We start from the raw sequence: 14496 nt of genomic DNA on the forward strand, positions 1-14496 counted from the left end.
TGTGTGTGTGTGTGTGTGTGTGTGTGTGTGTGTGTGTGTGTGTGTGTGTGTGTGTGTGTGCGTGCTTGCATCAGTGTTGCCATGTCTGATTATTATAAGCGACTTTTTCTGTAAAGTTGCTTCTAAATAATATTGGTATAGGCTTGTTCCTAATTGTTGTTACTTTCAACCATCAAACCATATTTTTTTGCCAGGGATACCAGAAAAAATATAAAAAAGAAAATTCCCCAATATATATCTAATTTAACATTTGTGGAGTTGGTCACCTGACCAAAAGCGGTTGACAGAAACTGGTCGACATGTTCTGTTGCCCCAACAGCGGCAGAAACAAGCCCTTTTAACCAGGCTACTTGCACACACTACAACTCGCTTACAATTCGCAAACCTGGCAACACTGCTCTGTGTTCTCATAGGCCCACCAGGCCCGCCCCCACAGCTACTTTTCAGTCTCACAATCGGCCATCTTGCTTTTTACTTCGATGCGCGAGTGGACATTTAATGCAAATACATTAATTATAGCTCCAGCAAGCAAACACAAACACCTCAACTCCATCTCATTGTGAATAAGAATTCCGAGGGGAAAAATAATTTTTGGAACGCCACTTTCACCCAGTATGAAGCTAAATGTGGAAGCCGTGTGTGTCACACCAACACTGGTGACCCAGAGAATCCTGTGCCGATTCTCAGGCATCTGGCCTGAGGCACTGCCTGCGAGTTGGCTCTGCGTGCGCTTCTTCCAACTCTCACTGATTTATCCAGCTCACACGTCAATCACAGTCAGCAGCTCTCAGCCTGCACACACACGCACGTCTGTCTTGCGCACACGCGCACACACACACACACACACACACACACACACACACACAGGAATGGCTATACGGCGGCGAGACAGCGCAGCACGTTATAATTTTCAGTTTCATTAAATAACTGTCTTTCTCAGCGTGCGCACGTGCGCACACAACATTATTCAAGTGAAATGCGTAACGCCAATATTGGGCTCATATAGGCTACCGATACACGACGAAATAACTGACAGGAGTGACGGTGCTGTGACTGAGTAAACTGACAACGCTTTCTGACAGAGAGAGAGAGAGAGAGAGAGAGAGAGAGAGAGAGAAAGACAGAAAGACGTGTTAGAGTAACGCGCGCGAGCGAGAGAGAGAACGTCAGAGAGAGAGAGAGAGAGAGAGAGAGAGAGAGAGAGGGAGAGAGGGAGGGGGGGGGGGGCAACAAGCTAACAGCATACGTTCGTTCTATGATCCATAAAACGACAGATCTGCCGTTTAAGGGCAGATCTGCGGCCGCGCAATGCTGTGTGTTTTCGTCTTTTTTCCTTTTTCCCTCCTGCTTCCACATGACTGCAGCCTCTGATAGCTACTGTGCTAAAGATGCTAAAGCAACACAAAAAACATCCACACGCAAAACAAACCAGGGACCAGGGTTGCCACATATCGTGGATGTGAGAGTGAAACAAGCAACCAGGTCTATAAAAATGTTAATAGGCCAGTTCAAAGTAGGTAAATCAAAAATGGTCCGGAAATTAGTCTTAAAATAATCAATTATAGTGTTGACTGTCAAACTTTGTTGTCTAATGTTGTTTCAGAGCAGTGGAACTCAAACATTTCCATGTCAAGGACTACCAATAGATAAACAAGTCCAAAGTAGCTTATAATGATCAGACTTGGCAACACTGTCTCTAGGTTGAACGTTCCTTTACAAGCTCACACATATGAAATATGTTTTTTTGAATCTTCAAACTGAGACATATTTTATGATAATACTGTTAGCACAGTCATCATACTCCAAGAGCATACAAATGGAACCAAATGGACCCTGATTTTCCCAGAGAGCAAATGGTATCAAATGGGGGTCTGTGGCCTAATGCATTTCAAACTGGGGCTTCTTGGTATTATATTCTCTGCATATCTTATCAACTTGGGGTGAATATTTCACCACAATACTTTACTGAATATTTCACAAGAATATAACACAAGAGTCAAATGTACGGTCAAATGTAATCACAATATAGGCTACAGATGTAAATATTTATGACACAGTAAAATGTCGAAAAATAGTGCTATCCCCCCCCCCCCCCCCCCCCCCCCCCCCCACACACACACACGACAGGCAAGGCTGTTGTTTGCATCGTTAGCAGGCAGCAGCTACCTTGGCACTGCTCTCTGTGACTGTAGTTGTTTCACCATGTTTGCGTATTTATGAGAAATAAAAAACACTTTCTGTTATTATAATAATTTATAACCCATCCGTTACTACATGTGCAGGGCACACTACTGAGTTTAAAAACACAGCTGAAACATGAAGTGGAGTCTGTCAACTCTGTCAACGCAATTTCCTTCTTCCCATATTGCGCTGCAACGACACTAGGATTTCGCCCCCCGAAGGGGGGCGAAATTCTAGTTTTTTAAATAGCAGATCTACAAGCTCACAACTTGTAGATCGTCTATTTTAAAATATCCAATGGATAGAGGTTTAAAGTGCGCTTTTTCGGGCTTGTTTTCATAACCCTGGCTGCTTATTTCTCTCTGAAAAATCTGGCAACACTGGCATGTGTGTGCATGCGTGTGTGTGTGTGTGTGTGTGTGTGTGTGTGTGTGTGTGGGGCGCGCTGTGCGTCTTAGGTGTTTAAGACCTTAAGTGATTTAAGGTCTACACACTGCACCGCACGTTCCTCTTCCTTGAGTGGACTGGATTGAGGCTAAGGCTATATATCACTGACAAACGGAAGTACTGCATGTTTCATAATGCCTGATTTATACTTGGTCGCCGATGTTCAACGCTGAAAATAGCCCGGTCTGCAAGCTCATGTTGCGAGCATGTTGGATCATTCGTGTATATACTTTTGGGTGCATGATACTGGCCAGCATGAAGTAATATTATATTATGCGTAGTCTGGCCTAGCCAGCATGCTTTCTGGTCCAGAGGGGAGCGCACGCTTGGAGCAACCGCTGGAGAATATCGGTTCACCGATCAGAGCCCCCTCCGCCCCTCCCCTCCCCTCCCCTGGTAGAAATCAGCGCAGGAAAGCGACGCACTGTGGTTCAATTTTTGAGCCCAACGAAAATAAAAGCCTGGGTACTGATATGAGGCTATATTCTGCGCTGCCTATGGAACTTGCCTATCGGCTCGTTCCTCCACAAGTTCAATGAGCCACATGCATCCGAGGGTCCCTATTGTGGAGTGAACATTCAGCGATAATGGCCAACACAACACAACGCATTGCAACGCGTTGTGAGCGTTGGTGAGAGACTTGGTGTAGACAGGGGATACAATGGGGGGGGGGGGGACCCCAGTCAATGAAGCATGACGTTTTAGTGGTTCACATTGTTAAGACTAAAACCCACCAATACATTCTCAATTCATCTCTCACACACACTCAAACTGACAGGACGTGTTCTAATACCCTGCCACGCATTACTGCGCACAGTGTAATGATAAAAATTGTAAAAAGTTAAAGCCTGACTGTTTCGAATATTAGCTTTTTGTATTAAAGCATTTAAGACAGGGTCTTGATTTGTGGGACGCCTGGAAAGTCTTGGAAATGAGACTACTGTCCCACGCAAAGGGAGGACAGATCTGGTCACACACATACTGTACTGTACACATGCATACAGTGTATGTGTGTTATTTCTGCAAATAGTGTTCTTTCATAAATGGAGAGCACTGGGTTCATGCAAATGATTCTCTCTCTCTCACTCGCTCTTAAATCAATGCGCACGTTCGTTATGGAACCTTGGGGTGGTTCATGTTGCGTTGTCACAGCAGCTTCCAAGTGGGGTAGGGGCGTGACACGCCCCTACCTCAAAGAAACAAGCTATTCAACGCACTGTGTTGGCTGTCGACAGCTTGTAGATCCGTTCTTTTGGACACATACTGTAGACTGGCACGGTGGTGACAGCAGTGAAAAAGTTGTTGATCTTAAAAAAGATATATAAATATATATGGCAAGTTAAAGTTATCTAGACGATACAGGGCTAAACATAATTTCAAAGTTTTTATTTATTTAAATGACATTAAGGAAGTCACCACTCTCCACAGCACACATATCGCTGGAAGGGTATTAATTGTGAACCGTGTCGCTCTTTCAAACTCCTGTGTTGGACTGTAGTGCATAGGCTAAGAAGGCTTGTTTGAAACGGGTTTGCTTCTAAATTAACTAAACTACTCAGTGCGGCGAAACCCGTCCATTTACGTTTGCAATGCATTCATTGACCAAGAGCAGCTCTGCTCATGGCTCTGTGCCACCCAGTGGCTGAATGGCCACACTGCACATCAAAACAAACCTGTGGGCGCGGCTGAGAATGGTACCGCTGGGCACCGATTTGAACATTGTTTCGGAACGCACTGTAACCCGCTGTACCAGCATCAGCACTGTAACCCGCTGTACCAGCATCAGTACTGTAACCCACTGTACCAGCATCAGTACTGTAACCCACTGTACCAGCATCAGCACTGTAACCCGCTGTACCAGCATCAGTACTGTAACCCACTGTACCAGCATCAGTACTGTAACCCGCTGTACCAGCATCAGTACTGTAACCCACTGTACCAGCATCAGTACTGTAACCCACTGTACCAGCATCAGTACTGTAACCCACTGTACCAGCATCAGTACTGTAACCCACTGTACCAGCATCAGTACTGTAACCCGCTGTACCAGCATCAGTACTGTAACCCGCTGTACCAGCATCAGTACTGTAACCCACTGTACCAGCATCAGTACTGTAACCCACTGTACCAGCATCAGTACTGTAACCCACTGTACCAGCATCAGTACTGTAACCCACTGTACCAGCATCAGTACTGTAACCCGCTGTACCAGCATCAGTACTGTAACCCACTGTACCAGCATCAGTACTTTAACCCACTGTACCAGCATCAGTTACAAGTGGAGTCAGAACGATGTGTTGGTTTGGTTGATATATGGGCCAATTATTTGTCTTTTTGATGACATCTGTATTGTTTATTATGTAGCAGATTTGTTTTGTGTCCGTATTTTGGGAATTATAAGTGAGCAAAGTTTTGAAAAATGTGACAAAATTGCACATCTACAATTGTATTGATCTGCTAATTCATATTTTTGCACAAGTGCTTAAATAGAATAACCTTCACTTTATGGAAAGGTTAAGTGAAATAGATTAGAAACTTGTATTTTTCTCAAATTGATCAGAAAATATTGCACGGTTTGCTATAACACATTGGTAACTTGTCGTCTCGTGTCCTCTCAGGTTCCCTGTCCGTAATCTGTCTGACGGGGACTGGCACCGCGTGGCTGTCAGCGTGTCGTCCAGGCGCCTGGCGCTGTTCGTTGACTGTTCCCTGGTGGAGAGCGTGGACTGGGTGTATCCTGGCATGGACATCTCTACCGACGGGCTACTCGTAGTCGGAGGCATCGTCGAGGGATTCGAGACTCCCTTTGAGGTAAGGGATTTCCGTGTTCAACGCATTTGTGAATGCGAGCACCAGATGTGTATGCGAAAGCCAGACGGAAAATGTAAGGCTACGGTCTCTGTGTATGCATAGAACATGCACGCAGCGTGTTCTATGCATGCACGCACGTGCGCGCGTGCACACACACACACCCTTATATGCGTGTGCACACAGATGCATACATGTATGCCCAGTTCGCGCACATAGTCATAGGCTTGTGGCCTTATCCAACCCCATCCTCAAACAAGGACCTTTTACAGACAGTGTTACATACCTTCGTTCATTCTTTTATAATTGTTTCTCCTTTAGCTGGTACATTTACAGCACCTGGACGTTATCCTGTTTTTATAGATACCCCAAGATCATTGGTTTATTGGTACATTCACCGTAACTGGGGCAAAACAGGGACAGAGTCAATTGTTGTCATAACAAACAAAAGAGGAAACGCTCTACTATACTCGACAAACTTCTCAGTGTTAATGTATGCATTTGAGAGTCAGAGATTGTACAAATGTAAGTCCATTTGGTTGCTTTATACACTCTGAGTTTAAGTACCAGGATAGAAGGATTTTACGGTATACATGTACAGTACTGTACGAGAGCTGGCCCAGACTCCCAACAACTCTCCAGGCACAAAGTGAAGTTTATGAAGGATGAGCTTTGCAGCGCATCACCATGGGGGTCAGGAGAGGTCTTACAGAACATCACGTCACATCTGCATTTGCACTTGGCGGAGATGGATTCTCCACCACCTCGCTTCCTGCAGTGGAAGCTCTCAGCGGACATCAGAATGGATCAAAACCACAAGTCAAAAGCGGGCCGAAGCACTTCCTCGCTGTATGCAGGGTGGCAACAGCCTTCACTCCAGCCAGAACTGTTTTGGCTGTGTATCACGCTTGAGGGAGAGGGAACTTGGATCTTTTTTTTTATCTCTGGGGGAGGGGAAATTGCCGTCACAGTTTCACCCAGCTGATGTCTAATCGGATGGCTCCGATGAGTGCACAGGGGAGCCACTGTCAACCTGCCTTGCATCCATATTTTTGAAGAAAAAAAATAAAAAATAATAATAATAATTAAAAAAATAATTAAACTTTGCATGGCTTTGTGAGCTTGTAGATCTGCTATTTTCTCAACGTGCTTATATGCATAGACGTTAAGCGTCTTGCTCATGGACACCTCAACACTTCCTATAGCGACCTGACACTTCCCAGACAGCCTCTCTCTTCACACTCCGCTACGGACGCCTAAACATAACGGCATTTCTTTGCAGTCTGTCACCCATGCTGTCATACAGATCTTTGTAGTCGATGACAACTTCTCCCTTCCGTTTCAGAGTGTTTATTTCCAAGCAGGCCGTTTGCTGTACCTGTGGCACACGTACAGCCCCATTATGAAAGATACAAAGTGTTCTCGGCTTCTCGCACGCTTCCAACAACAGCACGCAGTGAAGGCTCCTGCAGATGTAACCTCAAAGGATTGTATGAAACATTTGCGGTGGCTGGGAGTGTAGTTAGCACATCCCGTGTGTGCTTAAAATGTCATGAGTTTAGTTTGTTTTTATTTTTAAAAGATTCCAGCCAAAGCGACAATATATTATAATAGTGGCCTTGTGGTTAGAGTGTCTCACTGCCTGCCCTAGAGATTGAAAGGTCGGGGTTCAATTCCACAGCCGGTTCACACCAAAGACTATAAAAACCCAATCCCTCCGTGCTTTGCACTCAGCATTAACACTAAGGTTGGGGGTAAGTCCCTGAGACATGTCCAGGGGGGGTGAACTTGTACATCATGACAGAAGATGTACTTGTACATCAATCTGTCTCATGCTACAGAAACAGGAGACAGGCTCCTGACTGATGGGCCCGGCCTTCTTACTTGCTATACAGTATGAGCAGAGGTAAATAATACAGAATCCCCCCCACAAAATGGAGTACAGTACTTACAGATAGAAGCTTTTGTTGATTCACAAATGTATACTATGTTGTTGAGTTTCAGGAGCTAAAACCAACAAGGTCTTATGTACTGTAGTAGCATCGAAATACTACACTGCAAGGTATTCAGTGTTCAAATATTGCATCCCTTTGTAACTCAGAGACACGCACACATGTATTGCACACACACACACACACAGCCAGACCTTCTCAGTCACAGACACATTCCAGTAAACATTGCCTAGGGACACAGATCTCTGTTCTAGATGTGTTGATGACTGTTTGGCCTGGTGACAGATCCCCAGGTACACTGAAACCATACAGCTTAGCCTCGAGTAACCTCCTACTCCTAGATAGACAGACAGATGAAACACAAGATATGTTCAGGTAAGAGTAGATGGATGAGAATAAGATGCAAATTAAGACATACTGTATAATGAAAATCAAAAGCATACACTAATGTACTGTAGTCAAGTAGATAAATCATAGGCTAATGAATGAATCTAGGCATACTGTATAGGCGCGTGTGTCATTGTGTGGCTTACAGTATATCTTAATGCATTATTTCACTTCCTCCTGTGCGTGCAGGGTGACCTGCGACAGCTGAGCTTCATGATGGGGGACCCCGGCGCCGCCCGGCACCACTGCACGCTGCATCCACCCAAGTGTGGGGCGACGGCGTCCAAGCCGGCGCGCTCCACCCGCACCGATGACACCCTGGAGGTGAGAGAGAGAGAGAGAGAGAGACTCAATTATGATACCTGTGTTTGCACCAACAAGACAATGGCAGACTCTGACACTCAATCAGATACCCATGTACTGTATGTTTTCCAAATAATAATAATTTAAAAAAAAAAGTTCGCTCTGAAAGAATATATATTCAAAGATTTGTGCTGCATTTTTACGATTTTTCTAAAATAGTAGACCTACAAGCTCGTAGCGCGCCACTCGGTGTTGGACTATTAGCTTGTATATCTGCTATTTTTCAATAGCTAAAGTATAACATAATGCTTAGTTAAAACACCAAAAGGGATTCCCATTAATGTAATACCGGGAGAGGCCTAATGAACCTGTAAGGGTTCAGCTGTGCTGTTCAACCCAGCAGGTGCATTCAATACAACAAACTGAGCTCGTTTGCTTGTCTGTGGGGTTGGCCCAGGCCAGGGCTGCGCATTAATTCTCATTTTATTTATTTACTTGTTCCCACCAAGGAGCTTCTTCTGTCCTCAAATGACCTGGAGGTGGGATTGTTGGGGGACTCGAAGGCCGGTTCTTTCTTACATGTCGACAGGAAGGTGAGTAGGACTGAAAGCAGTAGTAGTACAGTAGCACACATGACGTCACAGCACTTCTCATTCAAAGGCTGCATATCAACCATTTCTAGTGTGGGGGGAAAAAAGAAATGAAATCATGACTGAGCCTCATATACTTTGCTGCCTGTACGGTGTGGCGCACTCATAATAGCAATTCTACATGAGCTTGTCGGTCGGCTATTCTCGGTGCATGACGTCGGTGCTCAACTAAGTATAAATCTGGCTTTCGGGATCGTTAATGTTATTATTATTATTAACATTGTTTTCGATCTGTAAAATACCGGACAAAAGCTATAATTTGTTGTGGTGAGGTAAGAGAAAGAGGGAGACATCGGAAAAGAAGACAAGGGAAAGGAAGACTTTTGTTTGTCCCACAGTTTGTCCCAGAAGAAATCTGTTTGAGCTTATGGCTGATTCTACTGATCTCTACTGTATGAGGGGAGGGGCAGTTAAGGGTTGCTCGGGAACACTTTTGACACATACAGTAGACCGAGGCCGGGAGGGGAACTGGGGACATAGTATTTCCCAGACAGCCTGTCTACCCAGCCTGTTCACCTCAATTCGAGGTAGGCTGGGGTGGTTCTTGAGGATTGTTAGAAATATGCTAGCAGTCCAGAGAACCTCTGATCATCATGATTCACTTCACTCAAACAATGCAAGCAAGCCTAAAGTCCCACAGCCCAGACCTGCGTTTGGGGGTCCATTAAGTTTGAGGTTAATTTGTGTGTGTGTTGGAGGGAGTGGACACAGTTTAGTGGGTTTTGTTTTTTATCCATCTGCAGCAGGAAGGCGGCTCGAGCCATGCACCCTAACCACTGCTAAGTCTGCTTTCTCGAACTTCATTTCTCATTAATCTCTGCCTATAAAAAGACCCACCCAGCACAGTGTTTTGTTTTGGATGCAGGCCCATTCATCTGTCATTAATTAGCTTTGAGCGGGGGACTCAGACGGCCGCAGCTGTCCGATTCTTGTTCCCGTTTGAGTGTGCGTGAATGTGTTTTGTATGCGAGTGTGTTATTGTGTGCGCACATGCTTGTGCGGGCGGGTCCTCCCACGTGTTGCACACGCAGTGTTGTCGTTGCCAAGTGAAACCTGTTGATAAATGGGTCACTAAGTGCAAGTGTTGTACAGAACAAAGCACTTAACCCCTTTTCTGGGGAAGAACTCTGTCAAAAATAGCCAATTTACAATGTTGTGAGCATGTACAGTACATGAAGTATTTTCGGAGAAAATATTTGGTGTGGGGGGGGGGGGGGAGGAGCCTAGTATAGACCCCTGGGGGACTCCAGTTAATGAAGTATTAATGAAAGTTTAAGTGGTTAAACAATAGCATGTCTTGTCTGGCCTCTTCTCCATCTGCCTTGTGACTGATCACTGGCCTCTGCTGTGGCCTATTAAACGTCTCTGGGTGCTCGTTAAAGTCTGAGGCGTGTTTCTACATCACAAAAAACTATTGACAGCCACTATCTGATTCCATTTGATTTTGGATACGGACGAGCAACCTCATCAGCGCCAATTTCTCAGGATTCTCACTGTAAATACGCAATCATGCGACATTACTCATGCATGTGCTTGTGTCGGCGGCTTTGTGTTATGTTGTGTGTGTGTGTGTGTGTGTGTGTGTGTGTGTGTGTGTGTGTGTGTGTGTGTGTGTGTGTGTGTTTTCTGCCGTCCATTGCCAAGTGAAATAAATTGTTCATTAATTGGTCACCAAGTGCTTTACAGAAAGAAAGCAGTTAAACGCTGCCCTGCCTGGCCTTCTCCTCCATCTGTCTTGTGGCTGATCACTGGCTGTAGTCTGTAAATGTCTGCATATATATGCTTGTTAACCACATGAATAGACATTTGGTGTAGAGGGGAAAAAGAGGGAGATATATGGGCCTAACATACCCCTGAAGGACTCGTGTACAGTCGGGTTTAACTGGATAAACCCTACTTTGTCTTTGTCTTGACCTTTGTCTTACATCAGATCTCATGTTTTTTTTGTTATTTTTTCATGTTAAAATGCTGTTGACAGACACTATCCGATTTCATTTCAATCTTGGATACGGATAAGAAACCTCATCAGCGCAAATGTTCAGGATTCTTGTTGTGAATATGCAATCATGCGCGGTTTCTTTGTGGTTTTCCCAGTGTGTAGCATCATCAGTCAGTCATGTTGTTTTCTCTCAACATTGCTTGGTTTTCTAAAATTCCAAATTCAAAAACAGAAAAAAACACTTTCGGAGGATGTTTGCATTGGCACATACACGATAAAACACATTGTCGCCGTCCGGTCTATGCCTGGAATGAAAACTTAGTCAAGGAAAATGCGCTTGGAAATTAAGGGAAAACAGGATTCTATTTGATTTTTTTGTCTTGATGTAAAACGTCTTAAATCATCAGACTGTCTGGTTCTCTTTACAGTGATAGCGAATGGCCAAAAGGCTGATTGCAATCGCAAGCTTCATAACACACATTAGACTGTACCGTGGCGTGCGCTGCCACGCACCGTCTCCTGCCAGCTCCACCTGGCGCTAAGTGGATTCAGCAGGATGCCACCGGGATGTCATGATATAGACGAACATTTACAGTCCTCCGACTGGTTCCTGTTACAGTAAAGTATACAGAAACAGAAACACGTGAGGTCTCTCTCTCTCTCTCTCTCTCTCTCTCTCCTGTCAGTGAAATATCCCTTTGTACTCGGGCTTGAAGCTCTTGTACAGTATGGCTTTGTAGCCTCTAGCCTGATATTTTCCAGTTATTTGCCTGTCTTTTGTAGTTTGACTGCCTTTCTGTGATGTACAGTATGTGTTTCCACACTGCAGAATCCCGAGTGTTAGTTTGGTTAACTTTGGAGACATGTGTAGGTTTGTAGAGGGGTTCTAGGCTACTTTGTTTTGTCTCAGAGGAGAAAATTGTCTTTGAGACAAAGACCAGCTGCATGCCATACATAATATAATTATGTATGCATAGTCATTTAGGCCTATTCATCACACCTCCCTTCACCCATAATCTCCCCCGCCATTTTGACTAATCAGATTTATACTTTACCGTCAGTTTTCCGAACCAACTGGTGACACTATATATTATGATGAACTCTAATACTAACTCTATTATATTTCTGCATACACCAAAGAGTTCTAAGCCTATGGAGAAAATGAAGTTGCTGGTATACTTTTGCACTCGTCACATGAGTGACGCACTGTCTGACAGCCAGCTCATTTCACAATCAATCTGTACTTCTAGATATTTGAGGGACCTGTTGGACCTGGGAGAGATCCAGCACAATCTCCTCTGTTTTCCTTAGATTTATTTTTAGGTGTTGGTCATCACACCAGCCTACAAACCTGTCCACTACAGTTGTATGACTACTGATGTTACATTCACTTATCAGAAAACTGAGGTACAAACTGATTGATTGGGTTGTGAGCCGACAGTCATTTGTTGTGACCAAAGGTCGCCGTTAATGGAATCGCTCATTTCCCGTCAGTGTGTCGGGCAACATCAGTGCGTTGGTCGTGCACCATACAGTATATGGTGCCCAGTTCTTGTGAAATCATGTGACAATGTCAGGGATGAAGTTGTTGAGACCCTGATGTCATAGTAAATGCGACCTGCCGTCGCAGGTATGCCCGGAGATCCCTGATGTCATCAATATTGGCCGGCAACTCTACATCTGACCTCAAACCCCTAGATCTCCATTTATGGATATACTGTATGTCAGAACCTGTTCTGAGATTGTTGTTTCTTCCCCATCCATCCTTCCTCTTCGATGTCTCCCTTTTGACTTATACCTGTCCATTCAAATTCAAACTGCCCCAAAGTTACAGTATTAGTGCAGCCACGCCCGGCAGCCGGCGAAAACTAGAGGCCCGAAAATTAAGGCCCGGCCCTACCTGGACCCTCATCAAACCCTGTACACTCAAGAGAATGTCCCCGCTACCACCCTTAGATCTTCATACTGTATATTGTATGGAGCTCACCTGTTCTGACCTTCCATATGTTGATCTGACCTCATCAAACACTGTACACTAAAGACATGCTCCTTATATGGCCAGTACAGAATTCATTCCATGTTGATCCGACCACCCCATGCCAAAGCGCTAGCACTCGCCCAGCAGTCTGCCGTCAACGAGGCGGATGTGTGCACGCGACCTCGCCCTTTTAGGGTGTATAAAGTGGTGTATAAAGTGAACTGTCTTACTGGTGTATAAAGTGAACAAAAGGGTGGAGCTAATCGTCCCCTCGGGGGCCCCTGCCTGTACTGCTCACTGCCTTATCAGAGAGCGCAGAAATATGTCAAAAGTCACATCACTAGTGCCGTGATTCCTTGTGTAGACTATTAGATACTGACCTAATGGTCGCTCTAGATGCTGATCTACAGTAATAGTCGCTCTGTTCCCCTATGCAGCTCCTCTGTTCTAATTCTCTCAGAGATTTCACTAAATTGGAGGTTATAATGCTACTGTAATCATTATTTTCTAGTGGACTGGACCTTCGGGGAACCGGAACTACATTTCATTGTTTTTATCTAAAGTTCTGGCATTGTATGTGCATAGGTGACTGTCAATAGATACCTGTGAAAGACAATGCCACGCTTGTGTTAGTTCTACTGCACATGTTCTCAGGAGAAATGCATGCACATTGTCACATTCCATCCGGTTAGTCCTGTGTTAGTCTGCATAGCTTTAAAACTCTTTATTAGAGAGTGTCCAAATGTAACCAAATGGACTTACAAGAGTCCAGTTACATGACTAGAATTTGTAGACTTGTGTATAATTATTATTTTCCATTTGTTCCCTTCAGGGTTTGCCACAGTGACTCTCACCCTGTCCTCTGTCTCCTCTTCTTTCACATCAACTAACATTTCCTCATTTCCTCTCTCACTACATCCATAAATCTCCTCTTTGGTCTTCCTCTAGGCCTCAGCTGCCTGTTAGTTTCAACCTCAGTATTCTTCTCCTCACAGTATCCTTCTCTCTGTACAGTCTCACTGTCTCTACATGGTTTGTGTCCTAACCATCTCAGTCTGGCCTCTCTGGCTCCAGAACATCTACAGTAACATGCGCTGTCCCTCTGATGTACTCCTTCCTATCCATCCTTGTTCCCAGAGAGAACCTCAACATTCTAGTCTCTGCTACCTCCAGCTCCACCTCCTGTCTCTTCCTCAGTACGACTGTCCGACTAAACCATACAACATGGACACTCTCATTCTTGCTGATGCTTTCCTAATTTATAGATACATTTTACTGTGTCTCTGTGTCTTCTCCCCTTTCTTTTGATCAAGGGTTTTTTTAATGTCTCTCTTTGCCACTTTCTCTTCTGCTCCATGCAGCGACGTTACTAGACGTCAGTAGGCCCCCACGCAGGCTGGTTACCGACCGATTTTTGCCTTTTGCATCCATTTTTGAACTAGTGTCTCTCTCTCTCTCTCTCTCTCTCTCTCTCCCCTTCCTGTCTCCATCACTGCACATCATGTTTCTTATCTTCTGCATGTCTAAATATAATATTTTATTTGGCTCAGTCTTTGCTCTCCCTGTTTTTCATTAACACCCCCCGGCCCCCACCCCGTACCCCAGGATACACACACACACAGAACACAAGTCCAGAACATCCCGTCTGTTGCAATAAGAGGTCCTCTGTGTCCATGCCATTCCGCTCCACACACAGACCAAACACCTCTGTGTCCATGCCATTCCGCTCCACACACAGACCAAACACGTGCGGGTATAAAAATAGCGCCACTCACATTAACAAGATGTTTCTGCATGTTTTCCTTTTCGCCAGGGTCTGCTTCCCCTGCTCTTTGAAGCGTAACATGGCTG

The 14496-nt window shown here is 44.8% G+C and overlaps 1 protein-coding gene across 2 annotated transcripts in view; it reads left to right on the plus strand.

Annotated features, from left to right (window-relative positions):
* Positions 1-14496, plus strand: part of LOC308309931 (uncharacterized protein) — a 157073-nt gene that overhangs the window by 38572 nt on the left and 104005 nt on the right. For both annotated transcript variants that reach the window (XM_080755912.1, XM_080755913.1), the window contains exons 5-7: positions 5247-5439; positions 7965-8099; positions 8588-8671. In XM_080755912.1, coding sequence (XP_080612038.1) covers positions 5247-5439; positions 7965-8099; positions 8588-8671 — 412 coding nt within the window. The remainder of the gene's footprint in view (positions 1-5246; positions 5440-7964; positions 8100-8587; positions 8672-14496) is intronic.

This window comes from Protomyctophum bolini (assembly GCF_963924005.1).
Source record: "Protomyctophum bolini genome assembly, chromosome: 22".
Classification (NCBI taxonomy): domain Eukaryota; kingdom Metazoa; phylum Chordata; class Actinopteri; order Myctophiformes; family Myctophidae; genus Protomyctophum; species Protomyctophum bolini.